Source organism: Sus scrofa, chromosome 16, assembly GCF_000003025.6.
Source record: "Sus scrofa isolate TJ Tabasco breed Duroc chromosome 16, Sscrofa11.1, whole genome shotgun sequence".
NCBI classification, from domain to species: domain Eukaryota; kingdom Metazoa; phylum Chordata; class Mammalia; order Artiodactyla; family Suidae; genus Sus; species Sus scrofa.
The window spans coordinates 79,137,487-79,161,410 of record NC_010458.4 but is presented as its reverse complement, the minus strand read 5'-3'; the positions used below and the strand labels follow the sequence as shown (position 1 = coordinate 79,161,410).

At 62.7% G+C, this 23,924-nt stretch overlaps 1 protein-coding gene across 8 annotated transcripts in view; it reads right to left on the bottom strand.

Annotated features, from left to right (window-relative positions):
- Positions 1-23,924, bottom strand: part of LPCAT1 (lysophosphatidylcholine acyltransferase 1) — a 39,380-nt gene that overhangs the window by 12,365 nt on the left and 3,091 nt on the right. For 2 of the 8 annotated variants that reach the window (XM_005672624.3, XM_021076663.1), the window contains exons 2-7: positions 12,723-12,865; positions 6,924-7,162; positions 3,421-3,533; positions 2,409-2,469; positions 2,087-2,145; positions 325-359 (exon numbers count right to left, since the gene is read on the bottom strand). In XM_005672624.3, coding sequence (XP_005672681.1) covers positions 325-359; positions 2,087-2,145; positions 2,409-2,469; positions 3,421-3,533; positions 6,924-7,162; positions 12,723-12,865 — 650 coding nt within the window. Of the gene's footprint in view, positions 1-324; positions 360-2,086; positions 2,146-2,408; positions 2,470-3,420; positions 3,534-6,923; positions 7,163-12,722; positions 12,866-18,791; positions 18,890-19,686; positions 19,993-20,262; positions 21,032-23,135; positions 23,792-23,924 lie in introns of those variants that run through there. The other 6 variants (XM_021076660.1, XM_021076659.1, XM_021076661.1 and 3 more) reach the window with 6 other exon arrangements.

Here is a 23,924-nt window from a genome sequence, read left to right as displayed (position 1 = left end):
CAAGCACCAGCTCCCACGTGTGCCCTGCAGCCGAGCCAGAGGCGGGCCCCCCTCCTTGCCCAGGGTCGGCGGTGTGACACTGGCCCTGAGCCGGCAGACACGGGCAGGGAGAGGAGTGGTGTTACCTCCCTGCTGCGGCTAAAGACAATCCACCTGAGGCCCGGACTCCCCGGGGGGGAAAGGCCGGCGCGCGGGGCTGACCCCAGCTGTGGTCCTGCAGCAGCGGCCGCGCCCCGGCCCGTTTGCTGCAGTCGGCGCGGCCGACACGGCGGGGCCGCACCCTCCCAGAGGACAGGACGTCAAGGGGCACGGGGTCCGACTTACGCTCCGGGTCCTTGCCAGGTCCACGTGATGGTGTCCTGGGGGCGACAAAGGGGCCAAGAGTCCGCTGGATGCCCCCCCCCCCACGCAGGGCCCCCGGAGATGCTGTGTTCCTGCCGTCCACGTCCCCTCCAGGGAGAAGGGGCAGCTCACGGCTCCCGGGTCCCCCAGACACGCTCCCCTCTCCTCCCACAGCTCCGAGGTCAGCAATTCCAGTGTCCCCCCTTAGAGTCCAGTCCCGCCCCTCTCCCTCCTGCAGGTGCCTGGGACAACTGCAGTCCGCACTCGGACCCCTCGGCGCATCCTTGCTCCCAGACGCGCCCTCGGCCTTGTCCCGCCTGTCCCCACGGGCGGTGAGGCTGTGCAGGCGCCTCCTTCCGACCTCACACCCCTGTGTCCGCAAAGGTCCGTGTGTGGACTCTGGGTCAGAGACAGGCTCCGGGGGCCAGTCCAGTCCTGGGCGGGGGCGGCAGGACAAAGAGCTGCGGGGCTGTGTCTCCCCTGCCCATGCGTGACCAGAGCCCCATGGGGGCACTGCAGACACGCCCCAGCCTCAGCCCCGCTCCAGCCACCTAGCTGAGGACACGTCCCAGGGTGACACAGGTCCTGCTTCTATTGAGAAACGGGTCCCCGGCCAGGGCGCCCTTCTCCTGCAGGCCTGACACCTACCCGCACCCCTCCTGGCTCCTGGAAACCCACCTGCCAGCGGGCCTCTGGCACGCAGCCCCCGGCACAGCCACCTGTCCATGCCGCCAGAGGACATGTGACACAAACTGTGGGCATGGGCAGGAGCCCGGTTTCCCTGACAACTGGGTGACACGCTCCCAGAAGAGTCTGGGGCCCTGCTTTGCACATCAGTGGAGGAACTTACAGGGGCACAAAGTCACTGTGCCCCCCTGGACCCCTCGGGCCTGGCCCGGAAGTGGGCGGGCCCAAAGCCCCTTATGCCCACGATGTCGCAGCAATCTTGCCATGACTGTACCAGCAACTCCAGACCCCGGGCCGTGACCGGGCGTTTCTCACAGGCCAACATCAGGATGTGGCGGGCGGGGGGCTCCGTGTGAACGCGTCGGCCTCGGGGCGCCACCGAGGGATGCTCACACACCTGCACCCAGGCAGGGCTGGACCCGAGCCCGTGGGCCTCCCTCGGCCGAGGCCAGGCACCCTTCAAGGTGGAAGACGCCCACCGGAGGGGATCACAGACACGGCGGCCCGGTCACAGCCCCACGGGGCCCAGAGCCTTCCGAGGCCCCGTCCAGGCCCCACTGCCTGTGAGCCGAGCGTCAGCCCACATGCGCTCCTGCACACGGGTGGGGTCAAGGGAGGTGGGGGGGTAACCCCCACCCCCCGCTGCCTCCATCCTTTGAGACGTAGAAAGATGCTTGGCTCTAAAATGCCCAGGAGGAGTTGCCGCCAAGCACAGCGGGTTAAGGCTCTGCCGTTGTCTCTGCAGTGGCTCGGGTGGCAGCTGCAGCTTGGATTTGAAAACCTCCCTGTGCCATGGGCGTGGCCGAAAAAAGTCACCGATTTAAAAAAAAATGGGCTGGAGTGTGACCTGGGCAGCGAGAGGCTGAGGACACAGTGGGGGGGGGGGTGTCTCAGGTCAACACGTCAGGATCAAGGAAGGGCCACCCTTGGGACCCATGAAAGCAGGACTAAGGAACGTTCTGGAACACGGGGTTGTTGGAGACCGGTGCACGGGCGCCCAGTGGGGCTGTGACTCCTGGGTCACTGGCCTGGACACCACGCCCAGGAGCGCACTCACCAGCGAGTTCGGGTACCGCAGAACCACGGGCTGCACGGGCACTCCCGGGATAAAGGCGCCTGGGAAGGAAGGTCACTGTCTCACTTCCGCGGCCGCGAGTCCGCTGCCCGCGCTGCGGGGGTGGCTCTCAGGGTAGAGTGGGCTCCGCCAGGCCTTCCTGGTCACTGTCATTCGGTGCGGGAAGGTCCCCTCAACCTGTGCCAGCCACGGCCGCTCCAGGGTGGCAGCAAACGGAGGAGAGCGTCTCCCGGCGGGGGCCCTGGGCAGGGAGGGCGGGTCTCCCCGACTTTCTCGAGAAGAAATCACTGAGGAAAGTACATACCAGGCTTGAAGGTGATGAGGCAGGTCCTGTTGGTACACGTGCCTTCTGGAAAAATCATTATCTTAAAGTGAAAAGAAAAAAAAAGATCAGCATCAAAGGGACGCGGTGCCGCGCTCCCGGGCGCAGCTCCACCCCATTCAGCTGAGGGACTTCCGATGCATGTGGCAGCAGTCATTAATTTCCTAACTTCTGGTTTGACTAAGTTCTGGAAGCAACACGGGGACACCGATAGCAGGTGCCTTTTGGACTTGGGGACAGGTGGCCGTGGCGCCTGCCCCACAAGCATGGAGTGGCGGTTACCCACTCTCGTGCGAGCAGCCGCCTGGGGACCCCGGAAGCCGCAGCTCCCCACCCCCGAGGGCAGCCCACCCGCTGGCCTGGGTACCACAACCAGGGCTTCAGTGCTTTCTGAGCAGCCAGAACCCAGGGAGTCCTGTGGGATGTCCAGCTTCTCAATGTTGGCTCCATCGAACGGAGAAAAGATTCAGCCTGGGTCAGACGCACCACAGCTGACACGGGCCGGGGCCCCAGCGTCACAGCCCGCGACAGCCTTCCTGAGGTCCCGAGGGAGCTGGACACGAGCTGGGCAAGCAAGCTCAGCCTAGGACTTTCAGGAGCGGGTGGTGCAGCCTGCAGACTCACACGATTCTTTTGCTTCCCCCTTTGCTATTTAGGGCTGCACCCAGGGCACATGGAAGTTCCCAGCTAGGGGTCGAATTGGAGCTGCAGCTGCCAGCCTATGCCACAGCCACCGAAATGCCAGATCTGAGCCACATCTGTGACCTACATCACAGCTCAGGGCAACACTGGATCCTTCACCCACCGAGCAAGGCCAGGGATCGAACCCGCATCCTCATGGAGACTAGCGGGGTTTGCTGTTGCTGAGCCACAGTGTGAATTCCTGTTGCTGAGTCACAGTGTGAATTCCTGGTCCTCGTGTTTCTTTTCCCTTCCCATCCCGGAATTCACGTCATTTGGAATAATCTGCTCGAGACGCAGGCGGGGCGCGTACCTGAGGCCACCTCCCGCCAGCCTGCGCCCGTCTCTTGATCTCCTCCACCGTCTTCCTTCGGGAATCCTGGTCGGACCGGGACACGAACACTGGCCGGATGTACTTTATCAGCGCTGGAAGAGAGGGGGTGCACTCGTTTGGGGAAGGGCCGATGGGGGGTTGCCATGGTGCCCGGTGGGAGGTCGGCCCCACAGGTGCCCCGAGGGCTGTGCCACAGGGAGAACTGCGGGCGCCGCCAGGGTAAGATGACGTTGCACGGCACGGGGTGGCCCTGATCGGTGGCTGGCATCCTTGTAAGGACGGCAGGAGAGCTGGCCACGTGATGACAGAGGCGAGGACAGAGGGATGTGGCCGCAGCCACAGGGGCCGCGAAGGAGAGCCGGGACCACGGAGCACGGGGGGGCCGGGGTGGACCCTCCTGCCGACACCTTGATTTGGGGCTCCTGGCCCCCGGGACGGTGAGAAAATACACGATTCTACTGTTTTCAGCTGCCTGGTCTGCGGTGCTTTGTCACAGCCGCCCCAGGACACTCAGAGCCCACTCTCAGCATGGCACACACAGCCCTCCCGCAGCAGCGGCGGTCAGGGCCGGGGCAGCGACGACCAGCACGCCTGTCCTCCGAACACGGATTTAAAGGTGGGAAGACACTTCTTGGGAAACCGAGCCAAAGGCAGGCAGAGACCTCGGCAGCCAGTCACCCCCCGGCCCGTGAGGCTGTGTCCCCACCGCTCTGCCTGGGGCCACTCCTCCCTGGGCCCGAGACGAGCTTCCAGCTTCTTTGCTGAGCATTTTTGCTACTTGTGAGGAGTCGTACTTCACGACTTTTATTTCCTGGAGGTTTTCCAAAGAGCAAAGAGAAAACACATTAAAAACGAATAAAATTCTATCTAGTTGAGTCCACGGCAGTGGTAAAATCTGCGTGGATCTCGGATAGGCTTGCCTGTGTCTCCAAACACTGTGCTTTTTCACCAAATTGCAAATCTTTCATCCTTCCTCAGTGATCACTCCTAATGCTGCTGAAACGACCACGGGGAGGGAGGGAGGTTTGGTGGAATCGCCCAGAAGGACCAGGCGACAGAGAACGAAGTCTCTCGGGCTCCTGGCGGCGGCTTCACCCCGGGTGTATGTTGCCACCCTCTCCCCAGCCCCCTGAGGGTGCGGAGGAAGGAAGCTGCACCCCTGGCAGGGGGTGGGTTTCCCGCTCAGAGCTGGAAGCTTCCCTCCTCTGTCTACACGGCAAGGAGAGGCAAGCTGGTGGGGAGGCTTTCAGGGTTCCTGGACGCACTGGAGGCCAAAGGCGGGGAAAGCGAGGGCTCTCTGCAGGCGGGACGAGGCGGCGCCCAGGCGGCACGTCTCTGGGGAACCCCGCCCGATTCCCGCCTTGGGGAACCCCACGCTTGTGAGGACAGACAGGAAGCTCGGCCTCTGCCCCTCGAGCTGTGAGCGCAGCAAGAGCCCGACGCCTGCTCTGCTGAGCGGCCGCTTGGCGGCCCTGTTGTCGAGCCATTTGAAGCCATTTGTAAACACACAGGGGTCTGTACAAAAAACCGGAAGAGCTAGGTGATGCAAAAATGGAACCAGTTACCCAGCTGGTCACTCGCCGGCACCTCCAAACCTCAACATGAAAATCCCCTGAATATTTTCAACATTTGTCTCCTCTCAAAGCCGGGGCTTTCCAAGGACCCAAAAGGGTCACGATTTATGGACACCAGGGACCACAGGGGAGGGCTGGGCCCACCGGGGGGCTCCGTCCTCGGGTCAGGGTTCCACAGCAGGCGGCCCGGGCTCGCGGACAGCAGGGAGCACGTCCGCCTCTGCCCAGCGTGACCCACGGGTTCCAACACCCCTCTGCTTTAGAAGGTGGAGAGGCTGGGGTGGGCGGCACGGCAGGGCCCAAAGGGCGCCCACCACGGCCGGCTGAAGGGTGCCCACTAGGGCTGGCCGCTGGGCCCTGGATGGCATTTTCACCTGCAGAGCGAGCGGGCCCAGGACTCTTACCGACCCCACAGCAAAGGCGCAGGGGGCCCTGCTGGACCCCAGGTGTGTCCACATCCTAAGCCAGGACCTTATTTGAAATACAGGGTCTTCCCAGATGGATTCACTTAAGGATTTAGAAGATGAGCTCGCCCTGAACTGTCCAGTGACACGTGTCCTTACAAGACACAGCAAAGAGACAGACATGCATCCAAGGACAGGTGTCCTTACAAAAGATGCAGAGGAGAGATGGGCACGCGTGGAGGAAGCCACATGGGGATGGAGGCAGAGACGGAGGAGACGCGGCCAGGAGCCCAGGACCCCCGGGGCCGTGGCAGCCGGAGGAGCAGGCGGCACCCTCCCCGGGAGCCCCCAGAGGGAGGGTGGCCCTGGGACGCCCCGGTGGCGGACCCTGTGCGGTGAGAGGGTGATTTCCTGTGGTTTCACGCCCCCGGCGTTGGTGATCTGACATGTGGCCCCGGGACACACAGACACCGGGTTTATGGCACAGTAACTAAGGCACCGGGACAGGTAGGAGCTCTTCCCAACTTCCAGAACCTCTGTGTGATGGACCAAGCAGTGCATTGCTGCAGGGGGTTTGAAAAAGCACTTCCACACCTTCTGGTTGAGGGCACTCGGGTGCTAATAAAAATACACCCCCCAAAAGCATCACACAAGAAATCACAAAGAAGCAGGGACGCAAGGCCACGTGTCTGCTTCATACGGGTGCCCGTGACAGGTGTGGACACGGGCTGTGCGGCCACAGTGACCTGCACCAACAGTGGGGGTTTCACTCCCAGCAGGATGGAGGGGCACTCACTCCCAGGGTGGGGGGGTTTCACTCCCAGCAGGATGGGGGGCCACTCACTCCCAGGATGGGGGGCACTCACTCCCAGGATGGGGGGCCGCTCACTCCCAGGGTGGGGGGATCAGTCACTCCCAGCAGGATGGGGGGGCACTCACTCCCAGGATGGGGGGCCACTCACTCTCAGGGTGGGGGGTCACTCCCAGCAGGATGGGGGGGCACTCACTCCCAGGGTGGGGGGGTCACTCCCAGCAGGATGGGGGGGCACTCACTCTCAGGGTGGGGGGTTTCACTCCCAGCAGGATGGGGGGCACTCACTCCCAGGATGGGGGGGTCAGTCACTCCCAGCAGGATGGGGGGGTCACACTCAGTAGGATGGGGGGGTCACTCTCAGTAGGATGGGGGGCCACTCACTCCCAGGATGGGGGGCACTCACTCCCAGGGTGGGGGGGTTTCACTCCCAGCAGGATGGGGGGGCACTCACTCCCAGGATGGGGGGCCGCTCACTCCCAGGATGGGGGGGGTCACTCCCAGCAGGATGGGTGGCACTCACTTCCCCAGGGTGGGGGGGGTTTCACTCCCAGCAGGATGGGGGGGCACTCACTCCCAGGAAGGGGGGCACTCACTCCCAGGATGGGGGGCCGCTCACTCCCAGGGTGGGGGGATCAGTCACTCCCAGCAGGATGGGGGGGGTCACACTCAGTAGGATCGGGGGGCACTCACTCCCAGCAGGATGGGGGCACTCACTTCCCCATATCGGGATGTCTCTGCTCTCCGCCTTCATCACGATGGAGGACATGGTCATGGTGACAGGGATGGCGTCGAAGTAGGAGGAGTGCGGCGCCAGCGTGAGGATGGTGGCCTCAGCGGGCGGGGCCTGCCGCCCCTTCACGGCCACTCGGTGGAAGCCGCCGGCGAACCACATGGCACGCATGATGGCCTTGAGCAGCAAGTCCACGACCCTGCGACAGAAGCGCGGCCGTCAGACCGGGGCCCGGAGGGCACACAGCCACCCCAGCCCCATCACGGGCAACACAGCCCCCGGGATGCCGGTCCCCTGGGGCACAGCCCAGGCCAACCAGCCCTGCCACCGCTATCAGTGAGACAAGGAGGGACGGGCCAGGGGCTGGGCATTCTTTCCTCCGACTGTTAAAACTGTGCGGCAGGAGGGCAGCGTCACACCGTCGTCCAAGAAAACAGAAGCCGCCTCTGCCACGTTACTGGCTGCAGGGGACAGCACGCCCCCCGAAGGTAAAGAACAAGGCCCAGGGGCCAAGTTGGAGACACAGACACACCAAGTGACCTGTCAGCATCCTGCGGACAGAAGCTTCCAATGAAAAAAATCGGTAACACCCAAAACGCACACCTTCAGCCTGAGCTGAGCGTGGCCCCCAACCCCACACCCTACAAGCGGCCTCGGGCTGCAGACGGTCTAGAAGCAAACCTTCTCTGGCTGGAATTATTGTTTCTTTTTTCTTCTCTGGCTGCCCTGTGGCATACGCAAGTTCCTGGGCCAGGGATCAGATCCGAGCCGCAGCTGCGACCTACACCACAGCTGCGGCAATGCCAGATCCTTAACCCACTGTGCCGGGCTGGGGGCTTGAGCCTGTGACCCAGCGCTCCACAGAGGCCAGCAATCCCCCTGTGCCACAGGGGGAACTGCTCCGGATGAAATTAGATGGACAATACATTTGGAAAACAAAGTAAAAATCAGACCGAAGTAAATGAATTTGCTTCCTATTTATTTTTTTCAGCACGAGAATTAAAGCACGTCAACGGACACATGCCCTTTCACGGACCCTCTGATGCCTACAAACCAGATCGATGTTCCCGTCCCTTGAAACCACTGTGAGCGATGCCCAGTGGGCAAGGAACCACAGACCACGGGCCAGAGTCCACGGGAGACGGGCCACCTTCAGGAGGAGCCCCGTCTTGCTGGACAGCTGTGCTGCGTGGGTGACCCGCCCGTGTGAAGTTCACTGCAGGGGAGCAGGAGCCTAAGCCGTCACTGGACCGACTTCCCGAGGGGCTTAGGAACCCGCGGGGGAGCTTTGAGGATGAGCCCCACGGATCTGCGCTGGTCTCTGGACGGCAGAGCCCCTGGGGCCACCCTCACACCACCTTGTCTGGCTGTGCAGCAGGCCGAGGCCACACTGGCCTCGCCTGGGCTGGGCAACGGCGCGGGCACAGACTGCACCTGTTCTCCTGCTCACTTTAAACACACTTCTCTGCAGGCAGCTTATTTTTCCCAGTAAAATCATTTACAAAAATGTCCACTGATGCACAAGGAGAAAAAATTCAGGCTGCGGGGAGGCTGCAGTGGGAGCGGTGATGCCCCGGAGAGGTGGTTTGCAGGAGGGGCAAATCCCGCCACCACCCTCTGGCCAAAAGGTCGCGGTGTAAGCGACAGCCCCGGGCTGGCACGGAGAACCCAAATCTGACAATTCTTGAAGGTCTCAGAGGAATTCCGCCCCAAACTGCCCTGGGGGGGGGCACCCTCGCTCGGGCGGGGGGGGGGGGTGCCGGCCTTGCTCCCTGCTCAGCGCCGCCCTCCCCGCGGTGAGGGCACTGGAGGCATGGGAGGCACCAGGGCTTTTTCGGGGGTGGGGGGCTCGGGGGGCAGATCTGTGAGCACGAGGGCAGGGCGCGCACCCCCAGGGGCCACGCAGGTGCACACCTCTGACGCGGGCGGTGGGTGACGCAGCCGGGTGACGGAGAAGCAGAGGGGACCCCAGAGCCGGCATCAGAAGAGCGGAGTCGACACCCACCTGCGTCGGATCGCACAGCACGGGACAGTGGGGCGCTCTGCCAGGGTCTGAGGCCAAGAAAACTGTCTTGGAAATGGAATGTCTCAGGCAGAAAAGCCAGTGCCCTAGAAAGGCTGGAAACGGGGAGGGGGGAACCTTCCAGAACAAGCGGGGGAAAGACAGAACTATCAGCGGTGAGGACGACAGCTTCTCAGAGTCGAAGGAAGACCCAGACAGACCTTCAGCACCACGTCGAAGTGCTGAATTGAAAGAACGAATTTTTGAAAAAAGACTCATAGAATGTCCTGAGAATCTGACGCATCTCCAAAGACAGAGAAGATTCTAAAATGTCCCAGAGAGGAGCCAACGGGCCTCCAGGGTGAACATGGCAGGTGCCGCAGCCCAGAGAACAGCACCCGCCAGGCTCTGAGGACGTGTGATCCGGAACCCACAATTCTAGACCCAACTGCCCACCAGCACGAGGGAACAAGGCATTTTCCGACACAAAGTGTGTTTGAGTTCCTTCTGCACGTCTTCTTCCCGAGAGGAGAACCTCACACTCCAGAAAATCCTGGACAAAACCACAAAAAACACAAAGAAAAAGAAAACAGACCCGGAAAATGCAGGTCGGGCCCCAGAGGGCAGCAGAGGATGGCAGCCCAGACCCGGCCACGCGGGGGTCCAGCCCCGGGACCCTCAAGGGAGGCCGAGTCCCAGGTGGCGGCCACGTGATCCCGGGGGCAGGGAATTTTGAGGCTACGGCTCAGGGCTCCTCATGCATTGGCTGACAGGCCAATTAAATCTGGAATTCTGTAACATGGAAAAAAAAAGCAGAATTCAGACACAAAGCAGGAGCATGTGCTGGGGACTCAGAGAGATGGTGGCGTGTGCAGACGACAGGCCCGGAGCTCGCAGCTCCCTCCACAGGGTCACGGAGCCACAGGAAGAGGGGCTGCAGGCCTGCCCGCTGCCGCCCGCCCTGCTGTGCCCGGTGCACCTCGACTCCAGAGAAGGAAAGGAGCAGAAGCAAACTCTACCGTCCACCCAGTGCACCCAGTGCCCGCTTCCAGCTCGGCATTGGCAGAGGGGAACCAGAGAAGCCGGCAGAGAGCCCTGCCCTCCTGGGGTTTGCCCGCTAGCAGGGGAACAAGCATTTTAAAAAAGTGGCATGATGGGAGTTCCAGCTGTGGCAAGTGCGTCAAGGATCCAGCGCTGCCACAGCTATGGCTCGGATTTGATCCCTGGCCTGGGGACTTCCACATGCCCCGGGAGAGGCCGAAAGAGAAAAATCAGTGAATTAATGGAGAAAGCTAGAGAGACGTGTCAGAACCCAGGGTGGGTTCTGATCCCACTGGACAGTGTCTTTACGGGGGCGGGGGGGTGGTGGTGCTGGCCTTCAAGGTTGTGGCACCTGCAGCCAGGCAGATGCTCACGGAGGCCGCGCCTGCCGAACCTGCTCTGCCACCTCCAGCCTCTCAATGGGAAGAATTTAGGCAGCCAGCTGACCCTCCTAAACCGTGAGGCGGCCCAGAGGCAGTGTCTCCCACCCACCTGGCTCTGGAGTCGGCCTGCTGATCGGGCTCTCTAAGAAGAGTCTGTGGTTTTTCAACACTCTGTGTTTTGAAACATGAAGTGTCTTTTGTGAAATTGAGTCATTCTTCCTTCCACTGAGAGCCTGTGATTTTATTTTAGCAAGTTTGAATGACACTCACTACATTCAGCAGAAAATCCTCCCCAATCAAGCAGGAATCTACTCAGAACCACAGAGCTGTGTGCAGCGCGAGACACGTCACCGCCGGAGCTGGTGACACGGTGAGCCCGAGGCACGAGTGCCCGAAGCGCTGAGTCCTGCTGCTGCAAACCTGCTTCCTGCTGAGCCCGAGTCCCAGCCAGCGGCTCCTGTCACCGCTTGGAGGAGCCCAGCGTCAGGTTTGCTCTGGTGTCCCCGGAGCCCAAGGCTGGGCACCGAGCTCGCCATCAATAGCGCCACGCGGAGACCTTGGTGGTGCCCGACACGTACACGCATGCACACACGCATGCCCACAGACACAGACACCGAGACACCAAGACACATGCACACACACACTCCGAATGAGGCCCAATCCCTGTGGACATGAACACCCAGAGCTCCCGGGAAACCTGACCCCGCGTCTCCCTGCGTGGGGCACGTCATGTGTGTGCATCACACACGTGCACACGCACGGGGCGTCTGTGGGAATCAAGTTTGCTGAGGCCCATTTATCCGCAGACGAGAACATTACATCGTCCCAGACAAGAAAAGCCCCAGGGAGTCCGCACGGGAGCAGCGGGAAGAGGCCCGGGTCACCTGCGGTGGCGGCGGGGGGTGGGCGGAGCAGAGGAGCCGGGAGCAAAGACCCGCTCGTCCAACCCCTCGTAACCTGTCAAACCACAACATCTTTGCTTTGTAGCTGCGGGTTTCTCAACCTGGAGAAACACAACTTGTGACTCCCATTGGTCTGGATTTATTCTGCTTGACTCTCTTGACAGCACATTCCTATTTCCCGTTAAAACATAAAAAAGACGCTCAAGGCAAAGCTTAATTCCCAGGAGCAGCAGGTCCCGGCCTCCGGCCCGTCCTTGCCCGTTCTCTCCCTCTCTGACCCGCTCACTCATTCACCAGGGAGAGGCTTTCCTGCCCGCGGGCCAGGCTCCGTGCTGGGGCACGGGGACGCCTCCAGGCTTCCAGGAGGAGAGACCGCGGTTCCGGAACTGGGGACAGTCTGAGGACGTGGGGGGACGTGAGGAGGGGTGGCGGGTCCCCAGGCCCGGCTGCGCCGTGGTCGCTGAACCTTAACCGGCCGTCCCTGCCCTGCACGTACCCGCTGTTGGGACCGCGACAGATGCCTGCTGCTGCAGCGTCTCAGGGCATCAACATCCGGCGGCTCAGACAGGGGGACAGGAGGAGGGGCCCTCGAAGGGCTGGGGAGCAGGGGTTCAGGCTCCTGGCCTGTGGCCTCTGCACAGGAGCGGCCTGGGAGGCAGCCGTGTGAACAGGGCTGCAGCCAGTGACACCTCAGCTGCAAACACAGCTTTGGCTGTGGGCCTGGCCGACCCCTCACCACACTAGTGAGGCTTCTGTCCTAAGTCGGCCACCAAGGGAGTTCCTAAGTTAGTTCTTTAGCTCAGACCAAGTGCTGTTAGTAATGGAAATGAACCCAACTAGGAACCATGAGGCTGCGGGTTCGATCCCTGGCCTTGCTCAGTGAGTTAAGGATCCGGCGTTGCCGTGAGCTGTGGTGTAGGTTGCAGACGCGGCTCAGATCCTGAGTTGCTGTGGCTGTGGTGCAGGCCAGCGGCTGTAGCTGATTCAACCCCTAGCCTGGGAACCTCCACAGGCCACGAGTGTGGCCCTCAAAAAGGACAAAAAACCCCACCTAATCTAGCTATTTAGATAAACAAGAAAAAGCTGCGATTTATTCCTTTTTGAGGTCCTGCTGGAGTCAAGATACGTCCACAATGCGTCCCTCTGACAAGGCGGCGGCTTGCCACGTTCGCTGTGTAGAAGCCTCAGCATGTTTCGTCTCTGAGCTGGGAGGGGGCGCGCACCCTGCAGAGACCAACGCTGGGCACAGGGCAGCGAGGGCACCTCCGTGCTCAGGCCACGGCCAAGAGCTGGCAGAGCCCTGGAAGCAGGACGGTGGCAGGTGCAGCAGGAGGGGCGGCCCTGTGCCGGGGGCAGGAAGGGGGACGGGTCCACGGAGAAATGGGCCTGAGGACCCCTGCCCCCCTCAGAGCCCGCAGACAAGTGACTTACTTCCGCCACAAGGCCAGGGGCTGCTCCGGTTCCCTCTCGGCGGATCCCAGCGAAGCCACGAGCGCCAGGGGCCAGGCGAGCAGCATCATGAAGGCGGCGAACAGCAGCCGGGCGGGGAAGAGCGTGAGCGTCATGACGGCGACCTGGGGAGACAGGGCGGGTCACGGGAGGTCCCGGCCTCTGGGCTCCTGAGCACGGCGGCCCCCCTTCTCCTCCCTCTCCAGACACCCTGGGGGACGTCCTGGGATGGGGGGCTCTCTCCCGGCGGTCGAGCCCCCGAGCCCCCTCTCCGGGCCCTGCTCCTCTCAGCAGCCCTGGAAGCTCCCCTCCACCGCCCCCGATGCTTTCTAGGCTCAGGGCTGCTGTCTGCAGTCCGGGAAGCAGTGAGGCGGTGGGCACAGAGCTGGCAGGACTGGGTCTGGACCACAAGGACGACGGGGGTGGGGATTCGGGGACTTCCCAGCCCCAGGAAGTCCCAGGACAGAGCCCAGCAGGGAGGGCGGGGAGGACGCGGGGAAGGCGGGCTGGGGCTGCACGGGGAGGGGGGCCCTGTGGAGATGGGGGGTGGCTGCAAAGACGGGTTCAGCAGAGTGGCCGGGTGGACGGGCAGCTGTGCATAAGGGGCCAGAACTTCTGGGCACAAAGCGACAGGCAGGTGTGCCACGAGGGAGGCTCAGGAATGGCGCTTTGTGATGAACTTGATTTTGGGGGCAGTGAGAAGATGGGCGGCGGAAGGATGGCAAGACTCAGAGCCTTATGACCAGCAGAGGAGGAGCTTGAAGCTCTGCAAGAAAACCCATGAGAAATATGTAGGTTTGGGAGTTCCCGTTGTGGCTCAGCAGGTTAAGAGCCTGACTAGCATCCATGAGGATGCGGGTTCGATCCCTGGCTTCACTCAGTAGGTTAAGGATCTGGCGTTGCTGGGAGCTTCGGTATAGGTCACAGATGCGGCTCGGATCTGGTGTGGCTGTGGCTGTAGTGTAGGCCAGTAGCTGCCGCTCCGATTCGACCCCTAGCCTGGGACCTTCCGTATGTTGCGGGTGAGGCCCTGCAAAGAAAAAAAGAATTACGTAGGTTTGGTGCACAGGAGACAGAAAAGACAACAAGAGCTCCAGGTCCTCAGTGCCAAGGCCAAGCTGCCCCCCACCCCCCACCCCGCCTCTGCCACCTGCAGACTCTTGGGTGCTCCAAGATTCCCCATCGAGGCCAGCAGCGCCCGACAGGAACACTCGGGGCCACGTGGGCAGTTCCACCTTTTCTAGCAGCCACGTTTAAAACCACAAGGGAACAGGGTTATCTCAACAGGCAGGTTGTGTAACCCAACAAACCGGAAACGCCATCGGCTCAGCATGTGCTGGGCACAGAAGTGCGGGGAGGCCTTCCGCGGCGGTCACGTCAAGGAAACCCTGCGTGCTCTGCGCCCCGGCACGGTGACCACGGTGGTTTTCACGGCCTCTCCCTTCCCCTCCTTTCAGGGCTGGGTTTCAGCACGAGGAGGAGGAGAGCAGTGACACCAGATCCACTGTGGCCACGCTTCCTGCTAAACAGGGCGGGGTCCCTCCAGGTGGTCAGGGAACATGCCTCCCCCCTCTGGTTTTGTCAGGGTGTTCTTTGGGGTCAACACGATGGGGCTGAAGGTCACCCTACACCCTCCCTGCATCCTGCGGGATACTCAGGAGCTGTCGTCCTGCCCACGGATGCACTGCAGGCAGGCACGGCTCTCCTGGTGTCACAACCTCGTCCCAGGGCTGGGAAGCCCCCAGCACGATGTCTCTTTCCAGGACTCGAGGGTTTGTCGGCGAACACGTGTCTGCGTCCGGAAGGCGGGCCGGCCTCTGCCCCTGGCGCCGCCACCCGCGGTCGCCACGCAGACGTAGCACACCTCGGAGATTCCGACGGCCGTGCCAATGCTTTTCCACTGATTCTCTGGATTTCCTATCCTTCTTGGGCTGGCGTCTGTGTTTCTGTCAGGCAGGGAACTTCGTGGCGTCCACAGGAGGCGTCCCCTCCTCCGCCGACTGTGTGTTTGCAGGACAATCAGGTGAAGCTGCTCCCAGGAAGTCACACCCCCGCCCTGCCCTACGGTGTCGCTGTCACTGCTGTCCACGCACAGAGGGCCTCCCGAGCCAGGCGTCTGCTGAACCACGTCTGCCCGCGCCCCTGGCCTCTGCTGCGGCCGTGGGTCGCGTCACTTTGGGCTCCTAGGAGAGGCTCTCTAGTCTATGCCAAGTTCTTTTTAACTTCTTGCAGGAAGAGCCTGGACCGTTCTTTTCAGAAACACTGTATTTCCCAAAATTCACACTGAGAACCCAGTCTTCTCCGAGTATTTTCATCCAACTCCACGAGGTTAGCATGTCAGCCTTTCCTTCGCTTTAAACCTCAGGTTAGGAGTCCCCGGGGTGGCTCGGCGGTAATGAATCTGACTAGCATCCATGAGGACGCAGGTTTGATCCCTGGCCTCGCTCTGTGAGTTAAGCATCCGGTATTGCCGTGAGCTATGGTGGTAGGCTGCGGACACAGCTTGGATCCAGTGTTGCTGTGGCTGCGGTGTAGGCTGGTAGCTGCAGCTCTGATCTGACCCCTAGCCTGGAGACCTCCATACGGCTCCAAAAAGACAAAGAAATAAATAAAATAAACTTTAGGTTAAAAACTATACCCTTTCCCATCCTTGTGACTATTTTGTCATTTTGTTGCAGAGGGAGAAGAGGGTGCCCCCTGCAGAGCCCGCCTCTCTGTCCCTGTGCCAAGGGGATTAGGAGTTCCCACTGTGGTGCACGCCCACAGGCTCACACACACACCCCAACCACAGTGCTGCCTGTGAACGAGCCTATGAAACAAAACTCTGGCTGTGACACCGGCTGAGCAGTGGCTTCACCCAGTCCTGTGGGACTGTCCCTCAGGTGGCCAAGGCAGACGCGCCCAGAGAGAACCCAGGCTCCAGGCTCAGCCGCGTGACGGGGGTCCTGCCCGGGTGCAGAGCAGCAGGCGAGCCGGCCTGCAGCGGCCACTCGACAGCCCAACAGCAAGGGAGCCTCTCCAGCTCTAGATCAAGCTGCCAGCAACGGGAAAACACGGCCGACCAGGAACAACCGGCAAAAGGCAGAGCAGGAAATACAGACACCCCAGTACATGGAGAGAAAACCCAGCACAAAGAGCCGAAGGGGACCCCGGAGCAGAGCAGGTGAGGGGACGCGGGCTCGGGAGGGTGCCGCAGAGAGCCGGCGGGGACACCTGCTCGCCGACCTCCCCCCCACCCGGATGCCACGTGGCGGGCTGGTCCCTGACACCCGGTGGCTGCCGGGAGCCCTCACTGAGATGCATGTGGGGCCTTAGGGGTGAAACAATGGCTCTGCTCCAAATCACCGCGGGGGTGGCGGGGGGGGCACTCACTACAGTTTCTCTGCGTTGGTACCAGGGGCTGGACTGTGCCCCCAACATTCCTGCCTTGGAGCCCTAACCCCGGCCCCTCAAAACCTGACCGACCGTCAGGTGTTTACAGAGGCGATGAAGGTGCAGAGGCCGATGGGGGCCCTCATTCCGCGTCCTGGTGTCCTTGCCAGACGAGATCCCCTGGGGCACAGGGACGTCGCCAGCCACACGCCCGGGAGAGGCCCCCGGAGGAAGCAGCCGGGCTGATGCGGCTCCCGCTTCCCGCCTGGACAACCGGGAGGTAAATTCCTGTGTGTGAGCCGCCCTGGAGGCGGTGCTTTGTCACAGCCCCTGAGCGACAACATCTGCTGTGTGTTTGAAACATCCCTTGATAAGCGCTGTGGAGGGGACCACGCTGGCTGGGGACGTAGACCATTTTCCAGTCCCAGGGAATTCACTGAGTCCGCGGGCCGTGGACGCGCTGAGCATCTGCGGTCACACAGCTCCGCCCTCTCCCCCGGCAGCCACTGCTCTCTGCCAAGGCCATCAAGGCTGCTGGCATCGCCCACGTGCAAGCTGGGCCAAGTGCCTGTGTTTCACCACCGCCAATGCGCCGCTTACGAGGCAAGATCTCCGGAGTGATCCACGCCCTCGCCCCGGGCGCCGGGCCCGGCACGGCGACGCCTGGGTGCCAGGGACCTGCCAGCCACAGAGGTGATTCCCCAGAGCTACAAGCCACCGTTCCTGGGGCCGACGCCGTCAGAGGGAACCCTCTCCGTCCTGCCACTAGAGGAAAGGCGGGGACCACGCGTGCCTGCTGGACACAGAAACCCGCCCCGAGCCACGGCCTCGGCTGTGACCTCTCTCCTCAGAGAGTTTCTGAAAATCGAGCTGATAGAAGTCGCCAGAGACTCTGCCCCCACACTCTGGGCACTCAGTCCCCCGCGGTCACACAAACCATCCTCGGCCGGGGGGAGAGGGATGAACCGAGAAACAACCGGGGTCCAGACCCCGTACCACGGCCGCGAGGGGCTGTCCTGGCGGAGTCCACGCGCTCCTGAGGTTCGGGGACAACGCCGCTCGGCAGTGGTCCCCGGGCAGTGAAGACATCTCTGTGGCCCCTGCACTGCGGGTGAGACCTCAGTGGGGGCCCCGTGTGGGCACCTGGCCAGCTGGCAGCCCCAGCCGGCTTCCCCGGGGAGCTGCTCACCTGGGTGTAGTGTTGCTGGTGGCAGCAAAGCTGGGCGCCACCAGGGGACAGGTGCGCTGAAGGTCACCTGCGTGACAGACACCAGGGGCCAGGCAGAGGGAGAAGCTGCGGTTACACAGGGCACAGCAAACACATCCCAAGGTGACAGTCGGTAAAAAGATAAAAAACAAAACAGGAGTCGCATCTCCAAGCCGCTGGGGGACTTCACGACCTTGAAGGAAGAGTTTCCCAAGGACAGCAGACCAGGTGAGCACACAGACGGGACCTACCCTCACGGTGCGGGGCTGGGGCAGGGCCGCCTGGGCTCACGGGGCCCGGGGCGCCCTGAGCCGGCATCGAGGCCGCTCAGATCCAAGGCCTGAAGCACAAAAGGCAGCCTGACCATCGGGTCTCCCCAGACCCTCAGGACACAGGCGCTGGGCTGACCAGTCTGGTCGGAGGCTGGGAGGCCCTGCAGGGTGCCCAGCCTGAAACCCAGAGCAGGCGGAGGGAGCCAGGCGGGCCACGCACCACGCACGGGGGGCCTCTCGGAAGGACACAGTTCCAGAGAACAGATCCCCCGAGTCAGTTCACCCTCCCAACGGCACAGGCGTCACGTGCAGGCTGGCCGGGGGTGCAGGCTGGCAGGGCCCACCACCTGCCCTGCCCACAGGCCGCCAAGGGGCTCAGTGACGATCTCAGTGGGCAGCAGTGTGGGCCACCCTCAGAGAGGACCCCTTCCCCCAGCCCATGCTCGGGCTCGGGCAGGCGGGACACTCAGGCCCGCCAGGGGGGTGGGGCGGCTTCTCAAGGTCAGCCACTGGTCAGAGCACAACTGGGGTTCGAGGAGCAGCTGGGACGTGAAACAGTGGCAGGGGAGCCCAGGCCGGACCCCACCCCTCCTGAGAGAACACCCTCCTGCCCTCGGATGTGGGCCTGATGGGACGGTGTCCCCCCACCCCCAGGCCACTGACGGCCCAGCTGCCCAGAGGCATCAACGGGCCGCGTGGCCAGGCTGAGCCGCCTGCTGGCTCCCAGGCACACACCTGGGAGCCAAATCTGCCGCCTTTCTTACCATGTCTTCGGGCCCCACCCTGCCTTTCTTACCGAGTCCTATGGCCTCACCTCCAAAACCAACCCAGAGTGCCCAACCCCACCTCGGGGCAGCACAGCACCCCCCACCCCCGCTCCATGCGGCAGCCAGACCTGGCCCTCAGGGCTCAGAGTCTCGTGTAGCTGGAGGCTCACCCTCTGCCCTGGGTCCCGCCATCAGACTCTGCTGGACACACTGGCCTCCACGAGGCCCGCATGTCCCCGGGCAGGTCCTACAAATCCCTGGACTTGCTCTGGAACCCTGTGACCTCAGCCAGGAGAAGGGCTTGCTGAGCCCCGAGGGCAAGGGGTCATGGAAACAGTCGGGTGTGTCCACCTCACCCTTCGCCAAACATCGGAGGGCCCGTCCCCAGACGGGCCAGCTGGGGGCTGGGGGGTGGGGAGGGGACAGGGCTCACCTTGGGAACAAGCCCAGCTGGGGCAGAGGGAGCAGCCACTTCTGGGGCCGGCTGTGCTTTTCCAAAATTCTGCAGAAAGCTCTCCAGGGAGCCTGAGACTAAACCAGGAGATCGATTGTTTTTTTGCTGTTACTTATGACAAATGTAAAGGCAGCTGTTTTTGAGAAGCCCTATTCAGAGAAGACGCCCAACGCCCTGGGTAGCCAGGGCTGCATCTCTGCCTTGCCCAGGCAGGACGCAGGACAGAACCTCCAGGAAAGTGTGCTGGAGGCGGCGAGAGAAAAGAGAGCTAACTTTTTCTTTCTAGAGACAGGACAACTTAGAAGGGGCCCCACAGCTGGCAGCCAAGCCACAGGCCCCCCGAGTTCACCGCTGGACAGAGGAATCGGCAGCTCCTGAGCAGATGCGGCAGGTGCAGGTCCAGCCAAGCCGCCTGGAAAGCGTCCCTCTGCGCCCCCCCACCAGCAAGACACCTCTAGTAAACGCAAAACGCCTTCCGGCCCAAACCACATGCTGCATTCAAACAGGACATAAGAAGTCATGCTCACAACTCATGCAAAGAGTTAAAATACTGAAAGCAAAAGTGAAACAGAAAAACCTGGTGTTCTGAGCTGTCGCCATTAGCTTTACCTGGTCACACCCGCAGATGCTCTCAAGAAAAAGCTCCCCTTTATGCTCAGACAAAACGCCGTGCGGTCAGGAGGGAGGGAGGGACCGCCACGGCCCGGGCCAGATTCGGGCTGAGGTCCACGGGGCAGCTGGGCTTCTCTGGCAGCCGTGCCCGGCCACGGAAGCCCTGTGCCCAACCCACCCTGGCTCCATCTGTCCTTCTCTTACTAACGTGAGCGTCTCCCCAAGCTCAGGCCTCCGCAGCGGCACCCAGGCGCCCACCCACCTGTGTCTACGAGGAGAGGCTGCGCCTCGACTTGGGAAAAGTCCCCTTCCACAGCCATGCTCATGGCCACGTCTTCCCGGCTCTCCCACGCGAATCTAAAATTAAATAGAGCTTCTCTAAAGAGCTATTTTTTCCTTCAAACCCTCAAGCAGGCCCAACTTCCTACCACCCCTATCATCTCTATTCAAGAGCTTTCAACTCAGATCTTGGTGTGTATTGCCCAATCTGAAGGCTTCTGCAAAATAAGAGTGTTTTTCAGTAATTCCCGGAATTTACAGTAGGAATGTCTTTTTTTTTGTTTTTGTTTGGTTTTTAGGGCCGCACCCCCAGCATATGAAAGTTCCCAGGCTAGGGGTCTAATTGGAGCTGTAGCCACCAGCCTACGCCAGAGCCACAGCAACGCGGGATCCGAGCTGTGTCTGCAACCTGCACCACAGCTCACGGCAACGCCGGATCCTTAACCCACTGAGTGAGGCCAGGGATCGAACCCGCAACCTCGGGTTCCTAGTCGGATTGTTTCCACTGCGCCATGACGGGAACTCCCACAGAGGGAATTTCTTAGACGAATAGACTCACCATTTTCAATGCACCACAGGTGACGGGTGGTCTTGGGAGGAAGCGACAAACATCTTGGCTGGAGCAGAACTGCCAGTGCCAAGGCCACCCCAAACGTAACGCCCAACAGCTCGGGCCGCAGGGAACCCCGCGGCGCCGGCCCCGTCTCCTCTCAGCCAGGGTCTGAGGGCTCAGGGGTGGCAGGTGGGAGCCTTCGTGCCAGAGCGCCTTCCCAGCTCAGGCCACGGCACGCAGCACGGATGCTCTCACGGGGCCGGGATCCTGCGGGCAGCCTGGGGCAGTGGGGCCCACGGTCCATGGGCAAGGGAGGCAGGAAATCAACCACGGGGTCAGCAGTCAGCACAGGGGGCAGCCCGAGGCCTCCAGGAAGTGGACCCCGGGAACACTGGCGCCACCTGCCACGTAGACTCCAGGTCTCCAGGGCACCTGAGAAAGGTCTGGACTCATCACTGGGGGCATTTAAGCAAGGACAGAGGGGGAGCAGCCGGAGAGCTGCCCACACGCAGGAGGGGCAGGTGGGCCCCGGGGGGGGCACCACGGCTGGTGCCCATCCCTGCTTCTGGGTGACTGCTGGCACAGGCTGGGCTGGCCTCCGGGCCTAGCCTGCCTCTCCCTGGCACCCCTCCTTCCTCCCCTTTCCTGAAACATCCTGCCTCTGGGTGCCCAGGACCCTCGGCTGGAGACCACAGCTCCGTCTCGTTGTCAGCCGGCAGCCTCTGGATGCGAAATTCACAGAAAGCTAGACACAGGTGGAGGCCCTGCTGTGGCTGCCCGGTCACCCTCGGGGGCTCAGCGCCAGCATGGCCGGGCTCTCGGCAGGTGCCCAGAAGCGGGGAAGTGGAGGGACAGACTGGCGGGGGGGGGCGCAGTCTTTCTGGGCCGGACATTCCGCGAGACGAGGCTCAGCTCCAAAAGCAGGTGCCAGCTCTGACGCTCGGAGCCGCCTGACCCGCTTCGGCGGGCACCTCGCTCGTGGGGCCGGGACACCCCGCAATTACACATCTGCGGGAAGGCACCTTTCAAGACACCCAGCCCCACTTGCAGAATCAGACCCAGGAAGCCGCGGGTCTCACAGATGACGCGGAGGCTCAGGCACCGAGCGAGGCGGGGCGGGCAGCACGGGGTGCAGGTCCTGAGGGGGTGAGAACCATGGGGGACCTCCGTGGCCACGGACACCACACAGGGTCACAGGGTGCCAGGGGGCGCCCTGCCTGGCCGGGACCAGGGAGAACGTGCACTGCCTGCTGGCTGAGCCCCCGGCTGCGTCCTGCCCCAGGGCCCCTGTGCCCTGCTCCTAACAGCACCTCTTCTCACGATTCCACCGTCTGAAGCCAGCCTGTCCTACCATGCCTGGTGGGTGGCCAGCGGGGACAGGTGACACAGGAAGAGGGGACTCGGGGTGGCCCCCAAGGCAGGGCTGGAAGATCCTGTGAGAGCCCCAACAACCAAGGCCCCCTGCCCCCCGGGCCTGAGAGGCTGGGACCCACACGCAGCTCGGAGCCCAGAAATCAGACCCGCCCTGGCTTGTGAAGGAAGCCCCTTATGTCCAGGCCTGACTGCAGGGTTTGAATAAAGGGACCCCAAGTTTAAGAGCTGCAGCATTTCCCGCTGCTCCCAGTGTTTGGCGAATACCTGCGGGAAAGAGCAGGGCCTGGGGGGAGAGGGTCCTAGCCCCTCTCATGCGGGAGTCCCCAGGGGCCCTGGCCTGTCCCGGGGGTCCCAGGGCAGGAGAACCCTTCCAGCTGCAGGCAGCCCTCAGAACATCTGGGCCCTGCCCCCCACAGACAGCCCCGGGCCAGGCACGTTAGTCCCTCTGCGGGGCAGGCCGAGCCTGGCACTGGGCCCCGTGGTGGTCCGTGGAGAGGAGCCTGGGGTAGTCTGCCCCCAGTCAGGTGAGCACAGTGGGGATGCATGGGGGTGACCAGCCTGACTGTTCCTTAGACGAGAGGCACAGGTGAGGCCGGGATGAGGCGGGAGGGCAGGGGTAGGGCAGGTGTGGGGGGCGCTGGGGGCAGAGGCAGCCCCAACCATCTGGGGGGAGGCGGGGGCTCCCATGTCCCCCAAAGACCCCTCCCCACCGGGTGGTCACAGGACGCTGACCAGCGGACCAAAGGGAGCCAGGGTGGGGACGAGGCATCTGGCTGGAGGCCCTGGGGGACCCCAAGAGGGTCACGAGGCACAAAGTGACCATGGCACCTCCCTGCGGCGATAAAGACCTGCTGCTGCCTAGGGGCTGGGGATGCGACGACCTCTGCATCAGACCCCGGAGGGGGGGGGTGCTCAGCGCCAGACGCAGCCGGTCCACCCGCCCAGTCTCGGCCCTGAGGACGCAATGGGCAGCCAGGCCCCAGGGGGTGACTGGTCCCCACGAGCCGACCGCAGCCCCTGGTGTGTGGTGCCCCTCCAGGACCCTGTCCCGGGATGTGAAAGGTGAAAATCAGGAAAGGCCTTGCTTCCGAAGGTCTAAAGCGGCAAAGAGCCTCTCGGGAGAAGTCCTCGGCTGCGCGGCGCTGCGATGGGAATGGGCCTTTTGTGAGCGACCAGCACCAGGGCACGTCCCCGCCCGGGGCACCGGGCGGCAGGGCCAGGACTGGGAGAGCCAGAGGCCGGCCGCCACGCAGGTGAGGAAGGGCCTCCAGCCGCGTCTACCACAGCCCAGCTCACACGGCTGGACGGGGCCCAGACACCCAGGAACGTGCCGATCAGCGCTGAGGCTGCCGACGCCGCAGGACGGCTGAGCCGGGACGCGGGCTTTGGGAGACAGGCCTGCCACCGCATGTGGGCATGTGATTTCCAGACACACACTCTTCTCTGGGCTCATCTCCGAACAACCTGCAGTGAGACTCAAGGCTGTGGGACACGGAGACACCAACCCTCGCAAGGCAGCAAACCCCGAAAACGCGGCCTCTGGGGACGGCGGCTCTCATCCCGGCGGCTGCAGGGCAGGCGGGAGGGTGAGGCTCCTTCAGGGGGGCTCCGGAGGCCCCACTTTCAGGGACGAAACCCGGATTTTAAAAAATGAGAAACAAGACGGTGCTTTGCTCGGTGCTCAGAAGTTGCAGCAGGTGTGAGAGAACACGCGTGTCCGTGTGTGTCCCCGTTTCAGGACAAAGGAGCATGAGAAATCAAAAGCCGTCTTGCAGCCTTGAACCCCCTTCTCACTCCTCAACAGGAACCACAGTTTATTTCACATGTGCACCCCTCCAGAAAATTCAAACTGGATTTCAGCAGGCTCCTGGCGAGTCAGAGAAAGTGCCAGGGGGGACATCTGCTCTGAGCCCACCCAGGAGCTGGGCCTCGGCCTCCTCATCTGGACACAGGGACCCGGCCCGCCTGCCTCCCAGGGCCGCGCTGAGACCAGCCGCATGGACACCGGATCAGCCGGGGCCTCTGGCCACAAATGCGCCAGCAGAAGTGGTACCTTCGGGTCCTTGGAAAGCGGCTGGGACTCCAGGCCCCTGGGGGCCGCCATGTCCTCCAACAGGACACGTGCCCTCCTGGAGGCCTCCACCCCATGGCCCTGTTGCTACCATCGCCAGGCCCTCAAGAAGCTGGGAGCCCCGGCCGCCCCATACTCACCCATCCCGCCACACCCCGTCCCTGGGCAGAGTGCGGGGGGCACGGCAGGGGCTGGATGCTGGCGGCCGAGTCTTCTGCGTGGA